The 21867-nt window shown below is 42.3% G+C and overlaps 1 protein-coding gene across 5 annotated transcripts in view; it reads left to right on the top strand.

The window, feature by feature from the left end:
• RALGAPA2 (Ral GTPase activating protein catalytic subunit alpha 2) overlaps positions 1–21867 on the top strand; it is a 285182-nt gene that overhangs the window by 113338 nt on the left and 149977 nt on the right. For all 5 annotated transcript variants that reach the window (XM_060120092.1, XM_060120091.1, XM_060120089.1 and 2 more), the window contains 5 exons: positions 2432–2522; positions 3847–4023; positions 13653–13846; positions 14655–14753; positions 14985–15140. In XM_060120092.1, the coding sequence (XP_059976075.1) occupies positions 2432–2522; positions 3847–4023; positions 13653–13846; positions 14655–14753; positions 14985–15140 (717 nt within the window). The remainder of the gene's footprint in view (positions 1–2431; positions 2523–3846; positions 4024–13652; positions 13847–14654; positions 14754–14984; positions 15141–21867) is intronic.

Below are 21867 nucleotides of genomic sequence, written 5' to 3'. Positions count from 1 at the left end.
CCCTTTCATATTTTCCATTCTCCTTGGCTATGTGGGTGCATTCTGGGTAGTTCATCAGATCTTTCACTCAGTTCAATAATTCTCTCCTTACTCATAAATAGTCTTCTGTTTAATACTTTCATTCAGTATTTTGGTTCAACAGTTATACCTTTTGCTTCTGCAAGTTCAGGTTAATTCTTTTCAAGTATATCTTGCAATCTCTCATAATCTCTGTTGCTTGCTCATTTTTGTGATTGCCATCTTTTATTCCTTCAAAATAATCACAGATTGCAATTCTAAATTCTTTATCATTATCTGAAATCAATCTGATATTTGTTGTTTCTGAGACTCTTGTGCATGGTGGTTTATTTATTTCCTTTGCTGTTTGGTGATCTTTGGTTGTGAGTTCCTACCTGGCTCATCTGAATCTACAGAAAACCTGGATATCTGAAGTGATGAAGTTTCACCAGGGCAACATTTGCATTTGTTTCTTCCAGGAAACAGGGAGTGCTACTTTAATCCTGGACTCTTGGTCCTTTTGCCACAGGGAGTGGTAACATTAGATTTACCCCTAAAGTAGCCCCATTTCACTGCCCTGGTTTCAGTTTGCTTTGGGGGGTAGGGAGAGGGTATGGATCACTTGGAGGTTTATTTTACTTCCTGTGAGCCCCAAATTTTTATATAGGTTCCAGTTCTGTAGTTGGAGGACATTTCATCTCTCAGAGAATCAGAAGCAGAAGAGCCCACATTCTGCTTTTCAATTCAGGAAGTATCCTGGGTGTATTTCCACTGTCATATTAGACATAGATCATCCTTCCTTAAGGCTGAGTAATATTTTTTTCATATACTGTTAATCTTCTAAATCTCTTATTTATGACCTACTTCTGTGTTTTAGCTTAATAATTATTCTGTCCTTTAATTATACATCTTAGTCCCCCCTTTTCATGTGTTTGCTTGTTTAATATTCATTCCTTTAGTTGGCTCATGGAATCCCATGTTTTTTGTATACTCTGAACTGGAGGGCCTTAAATACATATCTTCATTTTTGGCTGTATCCTCCATCTCACCAGTTGTGGATTTTTGTTGCACGCTTATAGCACATTCTCTTTAGATATTCAGCCCAAAGATGAAAATTAAAATATCAGAAACTTTCTCAAGTTCCTCTATCCATTGTCTGTCCATCCGTCCATCCTCCCTCCTTCCCTCCCTCCCTCGCTCTCTCCCTTCTTTCCTTCTTTCCTTCGTCACCGTCATTCTCATGGTCCCCTAGATTCATATCCTTTTGTGATGAAACGTCCACTCCCATGTACAACTCTTATATAAGCTCTCATATAAGCTCTTGACTGTCATTCTGCAGCATTTTTAAATTTATCTTTTCTTCTCCTTTTCTACCATCAAAAGCCATATCTGCTCACTCCTGAGTCACTGTAACAGTTCCATAGCAACTTCTTAACTCTGTCCTGCAGATAAGCTACTCGACTTACCTTTCTGGTTATGTTTTTAATCACAATAAGCTATTGTCTGGAACAGACAGTTGCTCATTTTGTCAATACTGGGTTGAAATTCCTAAGCCTGATGTTGGCGGCCCCCCGGCAGCTGCCTCTTGTAGAAGGTGGTCGCATTTTCTTCCTACCATTTTCACCTGACTGCCCTGCATGGCCTGCTATAATCGGCTTCTTTTCCTGCACATAGAACTTGCTGATTCCTCAGTGCTTCCTGCCCTGAGTCCCCTCCTGCCTTCTCTCTACCACCTCATGTCTGTTGCTTCTTGAACAGCTACTGTCACTGTGAGCCGATCAAGGTAATGCTTTATTCTGCAAACCTTTTAGAGAGAGTTGACTCGCATATTTTGCTACTCTACGTTGTAACCATTTTGTGTAATTTGTGTATGTTTTGTCTTTCCAAGCCAGTTATGTAAATTTTAGAGGATGCGAACTGCCTCACAGTGTTCTAGTCCCCTGTTTTTAAACCACGGTCCAGTGCTGAACGGTGCTCAGGAAAGCCTGCTGCACACATAACAAGGGAAGCACTGAATGACCTTTGGGAGTCTGGGTGGAGTTTCTGCCTTCCCTGCCAGCACCCTGGCCATCCACGGGGACTTAGGCTTCCTGGAGGATTGTATCCGTTATCCATGTGTGCCAGAGCAGAAGTACGAGTAGAATTTCAAAATAAACGATTTCCATATAACTTGGCACCCCTCCGCAGTAGACCATTTTAATTGGATGTCAACTGACAAAGTAGAAGGCTTAAATTTCAGATCTTGTATAATTTACAATTCAGTTACAGTAATTTGTGAACCCGTATCCTTCCCATGCAAAACGTCATTCAGTTTTTTTGTTGCCCGTTATTATTGTTTGTTTCTTTTTCTTTAGAAATGTGGCCTAGAAACTTACCAGTCTTATAAAAATGAAAACTTCCCTGTACCAAATGCAATATTTCTTTCTGTCTGAAGATCTTAGTACGAAGAAGCAGCAGCCCCGCTGAATTGGACTTGAAGGATGATTTGCAGCAGACGCAAGGGAGATACAGGGGGAGACAGAAGAGTAAGTGGTCTGTGTTCATCCAGCTTCGGCGAGGCTGCATTTTGTTCCCTTTTGACTTTCTAACTCGAATGATATCTTATCATCTGAAGACAGTGGTTGTGAAATGGGACATCTTTGTTCCTGGGATCCCAGGATGGATGGGTGGTTAGTGTGCACATACAGTTGAATAGATCCAGTCAGTTACCTGTACCTTCGAGGCCTGTCTTTCCAGCCCTGGGCCTTTCTCCAGGTGAGAAGCACAGCCAAGGTTGATGTCTGGGTGAGCAGACAGACCCAGAAGGAAAAATGGCCTTCCCCAGAAAGTTTCCCCAGGTTAGGAGCAAAAGCTTCCGAAGTACCTTGAAGTCAGTGGCATAAGTATTTAAAAAATAAAATCTGACTGGGATGCTGAGACGTACCATCACAGAACTGTGAAATGCAGTCCCTGATACTCCACTTCCCTGAGGTCCACTGCCAGGCCCCCTCCTTCTTGGCGGATCCTGGTGGAGGGCGGAGCAGGGCCTCTTAGGCTCCACCTTCTAGAGTCCTGGGGCAGTCAAAGTTAGGGACCTAGCAGGTTGGTGCCTGGGACAGCTGTCAGTTTTCTGCAGGTGAAGAACGGACAGCAGATTAGAAGCAGCAGGGCTGGGGGACCGTCAGCGGCAGATCGAAACGCAGCCGGCAGAGCTGCAGGCAGAGAGGGCGGACACCCTGAGTCCTTGTGGAGCAGACAGAGGATTTGGGGGGCAGGCTGGCTGGGTCTGTTCTGCGTCAGACTGAATAGCCCTGTGAGGCTTCACAGCCTTTGAAAGCATCCTTGTTTCATGACAAATTAGAACTTTTTAGTGTTTAAAGGGGAGAGTCTCTATTGAAGAAAACCTTTTGTGTGGGACACCTCATCCCCCGGTGATCCTGGTTGATTCACCCCAGGTTCAAGTCTAGACATCGGGCATGAGGTAGAAGGCATCCTGCCAGAATAAGCTCACTTCTGTGGTGGAATCAATTCCCCTCCCCTCCTCCACCCACCCCCGTTTTGTAGTTGAATAAGTCACGGTCGAAAGCGTAAGAACTTGAGGTGATCTTCTCCATACCTGGGGGAACTCAGTTAAGACCCCTGAATAGAGTGCTGCTTGGGCTGTAGGTGGCACGGCCCATAAGGACTGCTCGTGCCCCACGCCTGGAACCTCTGTTTCATTGACCAGGAGCCCCACGCAGGCACCTTTTGAGCCCCTGTCCTGAGAACGATTCCTGCTGGGACAGCTGCTTAGTTCCCTGTGTGCTGGGATTGTGGACGTGCCGGTTCCCTGCTCTTGGCTGTCTCCGACTGTGTCTCCCATTGTGCCAGGTGACAGTGTCAGCAGTGACCCTGCTCTGGGCTGCAACACCGAGGCAGAGCCGTCCCTGAGCCCGTGGCAGATGTGCGAGGAAGACCCGGAACTGAACACGCCCACGGATGCTGTGACTGACTCCGATGCCCGCCACTGGTTACAACTCAGTCCCACGGATGCTTCCAACCTCACAGGTAACCAACTGCGTCTTTGAGAAGAGGTGCCGGTGCTAACACCGGTTGGGAGATCCCAGGGTTTGCCAGTTGCAAGAACTCTAGGGGTCCCTCAGCACAATGATGGGGGTTCCCTCCTCCCACATGGGTGTGCCGGCCCCAACCCCCTGTTCATAATCAGTCGTGAATTCGCAGAGTCTTGTGTGCTGAATCAGTGGCCAAAAAAGGAGGAGGCCTGCCATGCCGACACCCACTGTCCACCGTGGGAGGAGGTCTCTGATATTCATGCCAAGGCTTTGCGATCCGTGACCAAATGTGATTTACTCTGGAAACAGAGAAGAGTGATTTCTCCAACTGACATGTGTCCTAAATCCAGGATAAGTTAAAGAATTTGGATAGCTCATTGATTACTATTTTCTTTAACTTGACTGTAGAATGTTTGATATATACAGGATAAGTTGTGAGGCATGTGTAAGTTATGGACTGTAGTAATCAAATGAACACCAGCCAACCTGCACCCCGTGTAAGAAGTAGAACAGCTGCCCCACCAGTGAGGCCCCAGCAGGCCCTTCTCAAGTCCTTCCCCTCCCGTCCTCCTGTGACCCTGTCCCCAATTCTTCTTAAAATCATGCCCTTAACTTCTTTATAATTTTACCACAATATCTGTCTCCTCAAACACTATATCATTTAATTCTGGTTTTAAGCTTTTGAAAAATGTTGTCATATTCTGTATTTTTTGCAACTTTTTCCCCTTGAGTATCTGTATTTCTAAGATTCATGAATAGATTCCAGAGCCGAACTTTCTGGGTCTGCATCCAGGCTCTGCCAAGGAATTGCGGGGTGGCCTTGAGCCAGTGAATCTCTCTGTCCTTCAGTTCCTTTTCTGTAGAGTGGGTATAGTAATAGTCCGTATTATGGGTTGTTGCAGGAATCAGTGCGTGAGCATCTGAGTCAGGAGCACAGAGCAGTGTGTGTGGAAGCACTCTGCAGTTTTAGCTATTCACACACACGCACACACGTCCTGTGACCCTGGGAAAGTGAACCTCTAAAGGCTGTCCCTTGTGACAGGTGAGGACGGGGACACCAAGAGAAGTTGGGTTTTTGTTTTGCTTTGTTTTGCTAAGTGTCAGGAGTGACTAGCGTTCTGAGGAGCTCAGTGAGGGCGCTGCCGACCACGGCCACTTCCCTCCTGGCCCGCTGCGTTCCTGCATCCATAGGCGTCCTTGATGAGAACAACACAGCAAACCACAAAGCACGTGTTGAGTAAAAAGTGGTATTAAAATGCTAAAAATCGGGCTTCCCTGGTGGCGCAGTGGTTGAGAGTCCGCCTGCCGATGCAGGGGACACGGGTTCGTGCCCCGATCCCGGAAGATCCTACATGCCGCGGAGCGGCTGGGCCCGCGAGCCATGGCCGCGGAGCCTGTGTGTCCGGAGCCTGTGCTCCGCAACGGGAGAGGCCACAGCAGTGAGAGGCCCGCGTACAGCAAAAAAAAAAAAAAAAAAAAAAAAAAAAATGCTAAAAATCATTTTAAAATTAGAAGTAAAGGCAAAACTTTTAACTTCGTTTTTGTTTTTTTTAACCAAGCAAACTGGTTTTCACTAATTACGATATAAAATTTAACCAGTCCCAGATGTTTTTGGAAATTCCTAACAGAGTAACATAAAAACTTCATAAAATTTAGTTTTGGGTAAAACTTAGTGTTGGATAAAATCTTTTATCTATGAGGTAGATAAGACCAAGGAGAATATCTTAATGTGTATTTAATGTGTATCTTAATTAAGACTAGAAAAACGAGCAAAGAAAACCAAACCAGTTAACTGTAAATGAGTAACGCATTGCCTTATAATGCTGTATATGCCATCCTTAAGAGATAGTGGACATTTTTGGTCTAAATATTCACACCTGCCAGTGGTAGAAGCCTTGCAAAATCAATGAAAGAATGATTGGCAAAGCCATGTGCTGACTTTTATAAATTATTGGGTAGTATTGATAATTTGTGCTTCTCAAATGTGTGGTTCTTTTGGAAATGGTTTAAAATTCTTCATATATATAGTGATACATGTGTAATGTGTAATGACATGTGTAATGATTTTGAATAATAATACCATAAACTTATAAGGGATTTAACAGTTTACAAGGAACTTTGAGGCATCCTCTTTGGTTTTTATGGTAAGCAGGCCAAGTCATACAAATTCTTTTCTAGGGATGGAGAAGCTGAGACCCAGAGAATCGTGTTGTCTCGCTGGGACGTAAGTCCAGAGTTGGAACTGGCTTCCATAGTGTTCTGACTCCAAATGCAGCGCTGTGCCTATTCCTTTCTTCTACGCTGCTGTTAAAATTACAGCTGTAAACCCCTCTGAACTATTTGAGAATTATTAATACATTTATGGAATAAATGGCTTCTTTGGGTCCAATATACAGATTGTCCAACGGAAATCATCATCGTGGTACTATCAAAGGCAATACTGAATTTTCAGTAAGTTGAATTTACTTAAACAAGGACTAGTTTAATTAGTTTTATTGAAAGGAAAGAAAATTGGGTGATTACATCTTTTGTCTGTCCTCTGGAAAGATTAGTTCTGATCCCATTTCAGAGTGTGCATGGGACCGCTCAATTTAATAAACTCGTGTGAGGTAATTTTATATGATGCACTCTCTGTTGTGATTAACTCCTACAAATACTTAGTTCTTCTTTGAAATTCTAATATCGAGAATCAGTACACTCAGTTCAATAGTTCATCTTGTCATCTGTGAAAAGGACAAACCGTAATATGATAAGGTTTAAGGATTATCGCAGTTCTGAATTTAACTTTCTGTTCTTAGGAGAACAATTTCTTCATAAATGGACAAAATAAAACTCATGTTACCCTGATCTCCAGGACACACAAAGAGAGTGGTCCAACAATTTGAGTGTGTCTCTGTTTCTCGTTGAATAATCCTACCAGTTGTCAAATGCTTAGAATAATAAACTGCTTCTAAAATCTTAAATTCCTTTATCATTGGCAAGCTAACAGTTCAGTTTTATATTTGCTTTCGTAGTTAAATCATTTCATGTTTTCTGAGAATAACAGCTAAATTTATGGTGCACTGTTTCACAATGTGTCTGGGATTTGTATGGCAAGACATGGAGACATGGAGATGATTGTCATGAAGGAAGAAGTTTATAGAAATAGGGGCACGACATGCCATGCAGGGGGGCACATGGGGAGGCACCAGGGTTAGGGGCAGGAAGAGAGGGGAAGACGTGGGCAACGGCCTTTACTGTCGTTTGCACGGGAAAGGGAAGGCAAGGCAGGCTATGCAGACTCAGGAGCGGCTAGTTGGGATAATTTCAGCAGACACTAGAGCACAGACACTGGCCCTGGTTGCCTGGTGCTGGACCCCATGGTGATGAGGGCACAGGGACATCCCCTTGATGGCAAGGCAAGAGCTGGACAGAGGAGGTAGGTGGGAGGCCTGGGTTTGGGACTGTGGGGTTTGCATGTGGGAGACACACTCCCTGGGGAGTTGTTTGCTATCTCTAGGAATTAGCTAACCCTGGGATGGGCAGTCCCTTCCTGGTCAAGGAGGCCCCAGATGCCAGAGCATCAAGAATACCAAAAACAAGAAATTAGAGTTGACTCATGCATAAGTTTTGTTCTGTTGAGCTTATGATTTTCTAGGGTTTTTTTTGTTTGTTTTTTTTGCTGTACGTGGGCCTCTCACTGCTGTGGCCTCTCCTGTTGTGGAGCACAGGCTCCGGACGCGCAGGCTCAGTGGCCATGGCTCACGGGCCCAGCCGCTCCGCGGCATGTGGGATCTTCCCGGACAGGGGCACAAACCCGTGTCCCCTGCATCAGCAGGCGGACTCTCAACCACTGCGCCACCAGGGAAGCCCTAGGGGGGAGTATTTTTGACTCTATAGGTAAGAATCAGTATTGCTGTTGACCTCATCTCTTATTTATTAGCAAATAAGCTTATAGTCTAGAAATACTGAATTTGATGCTATAAGAAATAAAAAGATGAATAAGTCATAGCCATGACTGACTTACGAGCTTACCAAAAATAAGACATTTATCCTGATAAGGACAAATAACGCAATAAGTGCTATGTGATTTACTTAAAAGGAGTTTTAATCACAGGGATAGACAAATAGACTAAGGGAATGGAGTATAAAATACACACTGGATCCACGCAGGCACGGCATCCTGATACACGAAAGAGACAGCATTCCAGGTCTGCCAAGGGACGAATGGACTGCCCCACAAAGGCCTGCGGGACCATATTTAGCCCCAGGGCAGAAAATGGGACAGATTCCCTACCTCCCACCTTGCCCACAGCCAGGTCCCTATGGATAAAATACTTAAATGTGAAAAGGAAAACTTAAGAGCTTTTGGAAGAAAATATCCTCTAAAAATATGTCTAAGACCTTGGGGTAGGGAAGGCCTTCTTAAATGGGATGAAAAAGAAAATGCTAACCGTAAGAAACGTGTCAGTCATTAATTCAACTTCAGCATAAGGAAAACTTTCTTTTCATTGTCAGAGAAACTTTAAGAACTCAGGGTTAGCAGAACGCTGCAGGGCAAGGGCCAGCTCTGGTGCTCCTTCCTTTCCAGGTGCCTGTCAAATCGCTGATAGGTTTTAAGATAAAGTTCCGAAAGAAGTGGTTTTCAACATTTTGCTTTAGTTGGGGAAGGGTCAGTGGTGTCCTCCCCACCCCCCGCTGCAAGGTAAGCTTCAGGGGCGGGATTGTCGTTGGTCGTTGGTCACTGGTCCTGTTCACAGCTGATTCTTGGCTCCCAGGACAGTACATAGCAGGAGAGGAATAGCCAGTAAATACTTGAATCAGTGAATGAATAAGCTTTAAGCTGCAGGCTGTTGTTTGATTTAGCTAAAAACAGCAATGAAATTTTAACCTTTTTTTGATAATAAAAAATATGTACGATTGCGTTTCCAAGTCTCTCTTGTTTAGTATATTTGTCACAGCCCTGCCTCTAGATGTTGTTATCAAAATCCTTTGACCATTTCTGCTTTTAATTATAACTTCTGCTTTTAATTATCACTGTTACCTGCCACCAAAACCATTCACAGGAATAGTCTGTCAGCATCCTCTGCCGTTGCAGACATTTTTGGCATTTCCACCAGGCTTTGATCTATTTTGAAAACATAAAACATTCTAAAGAAAAATAACGATGAGAAGTACCGTGGGGTTGCTTGCTCACCTTTGTAATCTTTAACATGAATGTTGCGTGTGCCTGGGAAGCAGATGAGGAAGGAGAAAGAGGGTCAGGCCGCAGTGACGGTCAGCAGAGCGCCAGCCTGTGTCTTCTCCGCTTTTAATCATCAAAGTCTAGGCCTAATTTTTCTGGTCCCAGAATTAAGGTGTTTCTGTTGAGCCTTTGGGTTTGTGCCTTTGGTTAAGTTTTCAACTCAAAAGGGAAAATCATTTCCAAAGCACCAGCTATGTTTCATCAACCCTCCACCAAACCTACACGAGACTGCTGCTGTGTGAAGTCGCCCTTGGGTCCTAAGTGCCTGTTTTACTGATTACCAAGACTTATCTCGTGGCTAAAATCCTTTGCATATTTGCAAAGTTCTGAACTTTAGATTGCTCCTGTATTAAAGTCCTGTATCTGTTGGGAGAAAGACGATATAACTTTTACTTGTTTGCAAGACTCCCTACTTTAACAACAACAACAAAATGTTAATGTCTCTATAGCATTTAGTAATAATGGAACAAAAAGATGCTAGGCTAGCATACTAGCTTGCTCATGAAAAAGAAAATGAACTAAGTGTTTGGTGTTTTTTAAGGTGAACATGAAATTTTCAGAAATCTCTCAAATCCCGATTCTTAATTAAGTGCTGCTTCACTGAGGAACCATCTACATGCAAAATGTCAGCACCTGTTCTGTTACTTATGCCGTGAGTGGAATAATTTTGGGTAAAAACATTTCAACTCATTAAAAATTTTTTTTCACAGTAATATTGAGCATGTAATAGTTTCACATACCTCGAAAAGACTCCCTGTGTTTTGATAATGTGATGGGGGACGCTACCTAGAATTTTATCACTGAGGAATACATTTTTCTGAGAGCAAAGCAGTATTGAAACATTCTTTTTTTTGGAGGGGGGGGATCCTTCCATAACTGAGAATGTGTTTGCTGGCAGGTAGCAGGGAGGTGTAGGTGATAAGACACCTGAACTCTGTTTCCTTGGAGCTGTCACTCAAGGGAAGTCCCAGCCTGACTAGAAGGCTGGAGGCTAATCTCCACCTCAGATGGCTACATTTTGGGGGTGATGGTTGGGGATGGAGCAAAGCTCTAAGTCACTGAGTCCCCTTACTTTGTTTACCCCTCAAGGAATTAAAGACTCATGGCATTCTTCTTGAGAAAAATAAATGCTGTATTATGCTGCTTGTTCACTTGGGAACTTAGGTTGGTTTATAAGGTTCATTTGAAGCTTCAGCAAACCTTCTTGGACTGACAGATGCTTGACACTGCACGCATTTTACAGAGTAAATGTGAGGAGGACGAGCCTGTCTTCTGAGGTTTTGTAAAAGTCAGTCTGAGAGCCCAGAAGGCCCGTAATTAGGCTTTTGCTGTCTATGCAGGCTCACTGTGTGGGATTCCGGCTTGGATTATCTGTGTCACCTCAGTTGATTGTACGATACGGATGTGGGAAATACAGATGTGTTTTGCTCTAAGAAGGAACAGTGCTCCTGGATTTGGGAAGATCTTTCCATGACAACATGTACCATCCGTATCAAATCCTCTGTTTCAGGGTCTTGGCATCTTTCCATAACGAATATATTGATAATAAGCTGTCAGCAGCTGTCTCGGGCACAGTGCGGGAAGCGCACGGAGCCCGCCCTGGATTTGCCCCGGCCCCTCCTCCACCCACTCCTGCTGGTCCTCGCCGGCTCTGCTCATCCCTCTCCTTGAGCTCCTCGCATCCCTAGACTGTGCTCCCATTTCTATGGTTAGGCCCCAACAATAATATATACGCACCCAAGATGATGCTCAGCGGTGGATAATGGTTGCCACTGTGTCTGGGTGGGACACAGCTCTTTAAACCCCCTCCAAAGATTCAAAAGAGAAGCAAAGCAGAGGTGACTTAAACGGAAAGCCAGAAGTAAGATGTGAGAGATAAAAATCAAATAAATCAGCAACTACAATAAAAATAAACAATTTAAACTTGCACTTCAATTCAGAAACTCTTGGGTTAGGTTGAAGACATCAAATCCAGCCATATGATGTTTACCAGAGGTACCCGTAATACATAATGTACAGGGAGATCCTAAGTAAATAAATAAACACATTGATACATAGGAAGAAAGGCGGACCAGGGGTGTAGCTCTGTGTATGTCAGTCACATAAACTTTAAAGCAGAAGTCATTTATTAGTGACAGCAATAATTCTGAATTTATATGAACTTCATAGCCTCCAGATTATATATGAAGCAAAATTTGACAGAATTACTAGGAGCTACTGATAAAACCATAATCATAGTAGGAAATTTTAATATCAGCTCTCATTAACAGATGAGTTAAGCAGAAAAAATATTAAAATAGAGATTTACACAATACAATTAATCTTGATTGAATGTAGATCTATATGTATAAAATTTTTTGAACTTAATTTAAAAATACCTGAGATTTTTTTTTAAAGCACATGGAACATTTACAGAAATTGACCAGTTAGATCATTAAGCAAGCCTCAACAAATGTCCATGATTTGAAACTATATTACATTCCATGAATGTGATGAAATAAATTCAGAAGAACAAAAAGAAAACGACATTAAGAAACTAAAACTGCATTTCAAATAAATTAAGTCCAAAAAGAAATCAAATTGTGAACTGGAAAATATTTCAAATTGACTACAACGAAATGTAGCTGAGTACTGATATGGAGGAAAATATGTGGCCTTCGGTGTGTACACTAGAAGCGAAAAACACTAATTTATTCAAAGTCTTATTCAAAAAATTAGGAAAAGAATGGCAGCAGAATAATATACAGAAGTTGACAAAAAAGGAACTAATAAAGCTAAGTACATAACATATACTAGAAAGCAATATAGAAAACAAAGACCACTCTTTTTTTTTTTTTTTTTTTTGCGGTACGCGGGCCTCTCACTGTTGTGGCCTCTCCCGTTGCGGAGCACAGGCTCTGGACGCGCAGGCTCAGTGGCCATGGCTCACGGGCCCAGCCGCTCCACGGCATGTGGGATCTTCCCAGACCGGGGCACGAACCCGTGTCTCCTGCATCGGCAGGCGGACTCTCAACCACTGTGCCACCAGGGAAGCCCAAAGACCACTCTTTAAAAACATGAATAAAATAGACAAATAGGCAAGATTGATCAAGGAAAAAATATTGGGGTTGAAAAAGGGAACAGAGCTACAAAAACAATATAAAATGAAAAAATAATACAATAGGTTAATTCTAATAGAGTTATTTAAAATTAAGAGGACAATTGCTAGCTTTACTGAAGCTTCAAATAAAAGAGAAACTCTCTTTTTCAACCTGTTTCAGACAGGTTGAAACTCTCCAGAGTTAATAATTTTTCACACAAAAAAATTTCAAGTATTGGAACGCTGCTGACTCTAAAATTACAAAGGAAACTACAGGAAAGTGAGCACTTTTCCAACACAGAATTCTGTACCCAGCCGAAGTATGAATTACAAGTCACGGACCCAAGACTTTCAGACATGAGGACGTGCGCCTTCCTCAGGCAGCCACAGGAAGACATGGTCCACTAAAAGCGAGAAGCAAGCAGAGAAATAACGTGTGCCATTTGTGATTCTGGTCTTAAACAAGAAATGTAAACGTGTTCACACGAAAGCCTGTATGCAATTGTAGCTTTATTTATAATCACCAAAACCAGGAAACTCTCCAGTGTCCTTCGTCAGGTCAATGGATAAACTATGATACCTGTGGATACACAACCCCATGGATGAATCTCTCAAATAAACGCATTATGCTAAGTGAAAGGAACCAGATAGAAAAGCTGCTTACTATAGGATTCCATTTATCAGACATTCTGGAAACTGCAGAATGTAGGGACACTGTAGGGACAAAAAACGGCAGTGCTTGTCTGGAACAGAGGTTCGGGGAGGGGACTGACTGTGAAGGGGCACTTGTGGAGTGAAGGGGCTATTTCGTATCAATTACGGTGGCAGTGTGTGGTGACAGTTACACCATCGTGTACCTTTCCTACAAGTCCTTGAATCCAAGAAGGGTAAAATTTATTATAAGCAAATTATACCCCCCCCCCATAAACCTGAGTGAATAGTAACAGCCACCACAAATGTCACTCCAGCCATGAGGCCTCCCCGGCCACCTTTTTTCATGGCCCTGTTCCCTACCTATCCTGCTCAAGTTCTCCTCCCCACCCCCCTGCTGCTTTATAAAGCCCTTCACAGGGTCTCCAGGAACTGTTCTGTCATCTCTGGGCTGTTGTCCTTTTAGTTGGAAAGGAGCAGAATCATCTAACCTGTCCTCATGGAGCCCACTTTTCTGTCCTTCCAAGTTGTCAGCCATTTCACACTTGATCTTATTTTACTCTGAACACGTAAATTTTCAAGCACAGGTAATTTGCATTACAGAAGAAAAAGGCTGTAACAATGAAATCAAAATTGCATTTACAGGGTTAACACACATCTTTCCCCACAGATAGCAGCGAATGCCTTGCTGATGACTGTAGCATAATCGCTGGGGGGACCCTCACGGGTTGGCACGCAGACTCGGCCGCCGTGTTATGGCGAAGAATCTTGGGAATCCTAGGAGACGTGAATAATATCCAGTCACCCAAGATCCATGCCAGAGTGTTCGGCTATCTCTATGAACTCTGGTACAAGCTAGCGAAGGTGAGTCCTCCCATCACCTTTTATTCTAATACGGGAACATAGCTTTATCACTTGACATAAAAACTGTGTTGCACGTAACTTCTGAACAGAAGTTTAGATGTTTAGACAAAGTACGTTTGATGACCCAAGAATAAATAATAATACTTATAGTTTGGTCATTTTATAAATGCCTAAGAGTTATCTCGTTTAATGTGCAAGTAGACTGTTACTATGGGATATTAAAGAATGGGATAGTATACACTACTTTTAGTTACTCTCTTTATAAAGTGATACTGGTTTTATTGTACAAAATTTGAAGAATGTAGAAAAATGCTAAGAAGACAATCTCACCATCCACAGAGAAAACCAATATTAATATATAATCTTATTTCTGTGGATAAACATATTTTTATAAAAGTACTGTCTTAGAGTCCATACAATTTTCATTCTGGTTTTTGTTTTTGTTTACAACATACATTTTCCCCATGTTAGTACTTTTTTTTTTTTTTTTCCCGAAAACACAGTTCGTGTTTGTACAGTATAACCTGTGAAACCATTCCTTATCATTTGGAGTTCAGGGAAGCCCCTCCAGGCTTTAAGATTGAAGGAAAAACAATGCCCTAGTTTTGTATTAGATCTAAAACCACCACACAGTTCAAAAAGACAGTAGACCTCATGATAAAAGAAACACTTGTAAATGTTGTAGCTTTTCACTCAACTTACAGAGATTTAATTGGGAGCAGCTGTTTGACCATGGCGCACGTTTCTGAAGTATCATTGGGATAAACTGTGTGTTGCCTTCCCTAAATGTCTCCTCTTTGTGAATTAGATACGGGATAACCTAGCAATAAGCCTGGATAACCAGTCTTCTCCGTCTCCTCCTGCCTTGATCCCACCCCTCAGAATGTTTGCATCATGGCTATTTAAGGCAAGTGAATATGTGTTTATTCCTTTATTGTAATTTCCTCTTCCTTCCTGAAATTGAGTTTAAAAAATGTAATTGCCCAAGACTGCATGTTTTGAAGACAGGCTGGGTCTCACTCCAGCCAGCTCATCCCACATCTCCATAAGCAACTTTATGGAAAACTGAAAAGTAAGTGAAAGGACAAAATGCATCTGCATCTGGAGTTGATTAAATCTCTAAACGTCTCCTTGGCAGGCGACAACGCTGCCCGATGCATATAAGGAAGGCAAACTCCAAGCCTACAAGCTGATCTGCGCCATGATGACCCGACGCCAGGACGTGCTGCCCAACTCGGACTTCCTGGTGCATTTTTACCTCGTCATGCACCTGGGACTAACCTGCGAGGACCAGGTATCTGGGACTCCGCCATCGCGGTGGCCTGTCGTTCGGAAAGTGCATGTCACTCTTTGCAGGTGAAATTGGGGTTTATGAAAGTACCTCCAAAGTGTTGAAATCCTCATTAGTTCCGCGTCTTCTACACCCAGCAGCACCAGCACCCTTTCAGAAATGTGAGTCTGACTTGTCTCACCGGAGCTGCTTCTCCCCCCTGACTCTGCATTTCACCAGCCAAATTTGAATTTTACCCCTTGGCCTGTCCAGTTCTGTATGATTTAACGTCTGCCTGTTGTCAGCCTCAAAAATACTTATCTCACCCACTTTTTGTTGGGGTTCTACATTAGCTATTGTATGAAGAAAATGATTTGGGTCATTTAAAAATGTTGGAAAGCTACTGTTGTAGGAGTTAGGATGTTTTTGTGAACAACCTCACCTATGAATTAGGGATCCTGACATCTCTTGATAAGGAGCGAATGTCTCTCAAAGCAATGTGATTGGTAGTTAAGTTGAAACAGAAGGGCCAAAGGAACCACTAGCAATCAGCCTGTAGCCCTTGGCCTTCCCCCTCTGGAAGTCCCCTCCCTGGTGGTGGGCAGAGGACCTGGATGGGCAGGAACACTGACTTCTGACCTGCTGTCTGAATATCAAGCAGGCAAGTGAAGAGGTTGATTTGTGAAGCCTGAGGTTATTCTGGACACTATCTGGAGGATGGATTTAGAGATGTGACAGCGGTGGGATAGAGTAGGAGGCTGGGCCTGGAGGTTAATTAGGAAGTGATTAAACAAATATGGATTTTTTTTTAAATGGCGAGAACTAAGATGGTAGCATTGGAGATGGGAAGAAGGAAAGGGAAAGGTTTAAGAAGTTTGAAGGCATTTAATTTTATCACTAAGTCTTCTTGACTGATTAGAGATTTGAGGAGTGTTTCAGAATTTACCCTTTAAATTGTAGATACTTACCAGTGAACTTGAATCATTCGTGAACTACCAAGTAGCCATCCTTTCAGTCTTTATTTGATGCTTTGAATATATGATGCAGACTCACGGACCTTTTGATACATGTAAGAGGTCATCCCCTGGATTTGCCAGCCTTACCTTGGGCCCTGTTTAAAACTCTTGTAAAATATTCCTTGATAAACACTTCATGCTTCAGTCACTGAGCTTTTCTTCTGAAGTAATAGCCATACTGTCCTACTGAGTTGTCTCTGTCATATTCACTCCAATTCCAGCAGTGTGCAATGGACATCTGTAGAGCAGAGGCTGGACTTAGATGCGCAGGCTCGTTTATTTCCTAAACAAATGTAGAAATAGAGACACATAAGTAGACCTGTTTGTACTCCTTGCTCAGATATTTTGCAGCCATCATTGCGGACGGAAGCATGTTTTACAGAATGATGCGACTCAGGGCATGTGGAAGATTACGGGGTAGAAATAGGGAAGAGAATTAACTCACAGATAATAATGAGATCCCTCGGTGACAGAACCAAGAGAGGAAGGTTTAGTTAACCACGCTGTACTTTAAAGCAGTATTTTGCTAAGATTTGCAGGAAAAACATCTACTTGGAAATGATAATCAACTGTAGAATCTTCTTATTTAATAAAAACGAATTTGAAGTCAGAATTGGGAGATTGGGATTGACATTATACACTAATATGTATAAAATAGATAACTAATAAGAACCTGCTGTATAAAAAATAAATTTAATTAAATTTTAAAAAAATTTGAAGTCAGCTGTAAACACTTAGTATTTCTAGAATGAGCTTTCCAGAAACTCACATAAGTAGGTGTGTTTAGAATCCTCTTTCTGTTTTAAATTGCGTTGTAGTGAAAATGAGACAATAAAATGGGATGAAATCTGTATAACATTTGAGTACCCAAAACATTATTTCAAAAATGGGATTTGGGGACATCCCTGGCAGTCCACTGGCTAAGACTTCGCCTTCCAATGCAGGGGATGCAGGTTTGATCCCTGGTCGGGGAGCTAAGAAGATCCCACATGCCTCACGGCCCAAAACCCAAAACTTAGAAAAAACAGAAGCAATATTGTAACAAATTAAATAAAGACCTAAACAAATTTTTTTAAATGGGATTTTACAGTGTAGAAAAAGGAGTTTTCAAATTTTATACTTAAAATAATTTTCACATTTAATGTATGCCTTATTTTTGGTTAAGTTTGATCTTTTGTAGTTCATTGTAAAATATGTCAGTCTTAAATGATGGCCCATTGCTAGCAGTAATCCCAACATCCAGACTTCTAAGAGAAAACGGGGATATCATAAATCTCTATTTTATAATCAGCCTACTGTTTCGACCATTAGAAGCTTGAGTTGTTATGCGTTTCATAGAATTGACTGTTTTGCTTTAACCTTAACAATTATTGGTATATGTTTTAGAAGCCCTGACTGTCTGCCAAACAGAATTACTCTAAATAAACTTTATTCCTTTGCCAGAAGAAAATTACACAGAAGGCTTTCTAATGAAAGAAACTTTTCTCATTTAAGTAAGAAATGTCTCCGGTAATTAGTTTAACTTTTGGTCCACATGTCTAAACAGGTCATGGTGGTTGCTCCAGAACTTACATGACTTCTGGAAACACACGTTATATTAATTATAAGAAAATAAAGCGTTTGCTCTAGAGAGTAGAGTTAAATTCAATGCTTTAGTTGACGCACTGTGCACCTGCGACTCGGACCATCTCAGGGCTGTTTCCATCTTGTTAGAGTTTTCAAAGAACTACACTTCTACGTAGCCTGGCACTAAAAGCCTTCGTTCCTGCAGAGGGAACCTTGTAAAAATATTCCTTATTTTTAAATAAGTAATAGCAAATCATTTTTAGATTTTTAATATTTATAGTTTTGTCTTCCAACAAAATCCAAGGTGAAGTTCCTCCTTTGGCCTCTGGGTGGCACCCTTGTCTGCAGGGCTCTCGGCTGCCTGGTTCATGGACCACACTGAGCCTTAGAACTGCTGGGAGACCCAGCGCTGTGGGAGCTCGGTGCTGTGGCCTGGCCGCTTTACAGATGCTTTCCTAGATCTGAGAGTAGCAAAATCATGCCAGTAGTGACTAATAAAGTGTTGAATTAGAAGTAACATCTAAAATGTGAAATATCTTTTTTCCAAACATAAGAGTGCTTATAGTAATTGAAGATTTCTTCTCGTTAAAAAAAAAAAAATTGTAAAACAGGTATGATTGTGTTCTGTGTTACAATCATATAAAATCAAAATTTCATCTAATGTAATAGCAAATTAATTATTTAAACAAATACAGTTATTTCTATATTTTAGAAAGTAATAATACATACAGCAAACAGCCAGAATTCAAAATGTAGCATGTTCCAAGCCAACTGTTCTCAATGTTGCTTGGACCAGTTTTAGCTATTCCAATCACTCCACAGTGTCATAGATAAAACAGGGGCCTTACCGAGTAATATTTCCCACAGTACGTGTACGGTGGAAGTTTACAGTTTATTAGTATGATTGAGAAAACGCTTTGAAATAGCTTTATTTTTCCTTGACTATGAACTTTTAAAAATTTGATTCTGTTACTGATTTAGAAAATATTTAGGATCATAAAAACTTTCGGAAATAACTATAAATTATGAATAAGATTGAAGATGACGTGCAGGACTGCCCAGCCTGCCTGTGAAGGGGTCTTCCAGCTGGCTTCATTCCGTCCTGCTGCTTTGTATCTGGGGGGGGGACTGGGCAGGGGGGTGCGTGGAGGGTCTTAATTTCCCCAGCACCCCAGTGCCAGACTGTGTGCTGGGAACTCATGATGTTGTCCCATCAATTCTTCTCTGCAGTTCAGTTAAATAAATATCACAACCCACTGTATAAATAGCTAAGGCTCAAAAGATATTGAGGACGTCTGCCCAGTGCCACACATAAAAAGGGCTGTGAGAATTCACAGGCAGCCCGGCTTATTCCACACGGTCTGCCTTGCCCATTGACTCACACCGAACAGATAAGCTCACCCGACTCACATTGTGCAAACAAACAGGCCCTGGTCGTATTCCTTCTCCTTCTTGCCTCCCCTGGGCTTTGGCCTCAGTCCTGCCCCACCTCCGAATCCTCCTAACCAGACTCTCCTCCCACCCCAGCCTGCAAACACCTTCCCCAGTGGCCCGCCCGGCTCCCCACCGCCTTCTGCTTCTCTTCCAAAGCTGTTCCCGGTTCTGCTTAGTTTGTCCTAATACTTAAGCAGCTTTTTCACCTCAGTCTCCCCCAAAATATTTGGACATGAAAGGATTTGGATTTATTAAATACAGGTCCTATTAATTTCATCGTTATTTAAAACATATGGAAAGATCAATATGTGTGAAATGGAAAAGGACAGCTGAGGAAAGGAATTTTATTTTTATGTTTCTGAGAACATATATCAAAGACTGGAAAGTTTTCTTTGCTTAAAATAAGTAAACTATTGTTTAACAATGACTTACAGATTTAATGTCTTAATGCGATTTGTCTGTTAAATACATCAAAGTTAAGTTCACTTTTAAGTGCAAAGTTTACATCAATGCAAAATTATTGTTGCAAATTTGCATATAGAAATTTTGGGAAATGTGGGTCTATGTCGTTTTCACCTATGGTGTTGTATTATCGTGTCTTTCAACAAACCAAAAAGCACGAGGCCTCTCTCAGGTGGGGAAATAGGTTTTGTTCCACCCCGAGGTGACCATCCAGCTACAGACTTGAGCCCTTACCATGTGAAGTCATGATACTCTCAGGTGACAGTTAAGAGCGTGGGCTTCCAGAGATAAACCCACGCACCTATGGTCAACTAATCTGTGACAAAGGAGGCAAAGATATAGAATGGAGAAAAGACAGTCTCTTCAATAAGTGGTGCTGGGAAAACTGGACAGCTACATGTAAAAGAATGAAATTAGAACACTCCCTAACGCCATACACAAAAATAAACTCAAAATGGATTAGAGACCTAAATGTAAGATGACACTATAAAACTCTTAGAGGAAAACATAGGAAGAACACTCTTTGACATAAATCACAGCAAGATCTTTTTTGATCCACTTCCTAGAGTAATGGAAATAAAAACAAAAATCAACAAATGAGACCTATTGAAACTTAAAAGCTTTTGCAAAGCAAACGAAACTACAAACAAGACGAAAAGACAATCCTCAGAAAGGGAGAAAATATTTGCAAAGGAACCAACTGGCAAAGGATTAATCTCCAAAATCTCATGCAGCTCAACATTAAAGAAAAAAAAAACCCAATCTAAAAATGGGCAGAAGACCTAAATAGACATTTTTCCAAAGAAGACATACAGATGGCCAAGAGGCACATGAAAAGCTGCTCAACATCACTAATTATTAGAGAAATGCAAATCAAGACTACAGTGAGGTATCACCTCACACCAGTGAGAATGGGCATCATCAGAAAATCTAAAAACAACAAATGCTGGAGTGGGTGTGGAGAAAAGGGAACCCTCTTGCACTGTTGGTGGGAATGTAAATTGATACAGCCACTATGGAGAACAGTATGGAGGTTCCTTAAAAAACTAAAAATAGAATTACCATATGACCCAGCAATCCCACTCCTGGGTGTATACCCAGAGAAAACCATAATTCAGAAAGACACATGCACCCCAATGTTCATCACAGCACTATTTACAATAGCCAGGCCATGGAAGCAACCTAAATGCCCCTCAACAGACGAATGGATAAAGAAGATGTGGTACATATATACAATGGAATATTACTCAACCATAAAAAGGAACGAAATTGGGTCATTTGTAGAGACGTGGATGGACCTAGAGACTGTCATACAGAGTGAAGTAAGTCAGAAAGAGAAAAACAAATGTCGTATATTAACGCATATATGTGGAACCTAGAAAAATGGTACAGATGAACTGGTTTGCAGGTCAGAAATAGAGACACAGGTGTAGAGAACAAATGTATGGACACCAAGGGGGGAAAGTGACAGGGGGGTGGTGGTGTGATGAATTGGGAGATTGGGATTGACATATGTATAAAATGGACCACTAATAAGAACCTGCTCTTTAAAAAATAAATAAATTAAATTAAAAAAAAAAAAAAAAGAGCCTGGGCTTCGAGCCTTTCTGAGCACCAGGCTTGGTGTCCCTCTGATGAGCCAGGTGACCTGACCTCACTGTGCCTGGGCTCCCTTATCTGCAAATGTAGGTAATTAGAGCGCCGCCTTGGAGGGCCGTCGGGAGACTTTGAGGGAGTGGAGCGTGTACCGCGCTCAGTTCAGGGCCTGGATGCGACAGCGCTCAGTGAGCACGAGCCCTCGCAGTGACGCTGAGGACAAGGAGGGGGCAGCAACCCCTTGACCAACCAAGCCCGTTTTATTTTTCCGATATCTTAGGGTGTTGATTTTTTTCCCCGTCGCCATATATTTTCTTACTTTTGAACATAATAATTTGAGTAAAAAAATGTAACTAGGCATCGTGGAATCTCAGACCATGGGGAGAAGTAACCTCTCCCCCTGCCATGGGTCAGACACAAGGAATGGCATCTCCAGTGACCCTTTTGTGACTCGGCCGTTTCTTGTGTGTCCTTGGCCGTTGGCTCCGCTTCCACCTGCTTCCCGCCCCAGGCAGCGTGCCCTCTGTGGGATGGAGGCCGGAAAGCTGGACCCTTGCAGCCCAGTCGACATCCAGCCAGGTTCCGGCCCAACAGGGGCCCCGGTGTGGCTCTGGACAGCGGGCGGGGGTGGGACAGTTGTGCTGGGGCTGCTGCTTGGGCACCTGCATCACTGGCAG

Source organism: Mesoplodon densirostris, chromosome 16 (genome assembly GCF_025265405.1).
Source record: "Mesoplodon densirostris isolate mMesDen1 chromosome 16, mMesDen1 primary haplotype, whole genome shotgun sequence".
Lineage (NCBI taxonomy): Eukaryota > Metazoa > Chordata > Mammalia > Artiodactyla > Ziphiidae > Mesoplodon > Mesoplodon densirostris.
Note: the sequence above shows the minus strand (reverse complement) of the source record. Positions and strands in the feature narration are given on the sequence as shown.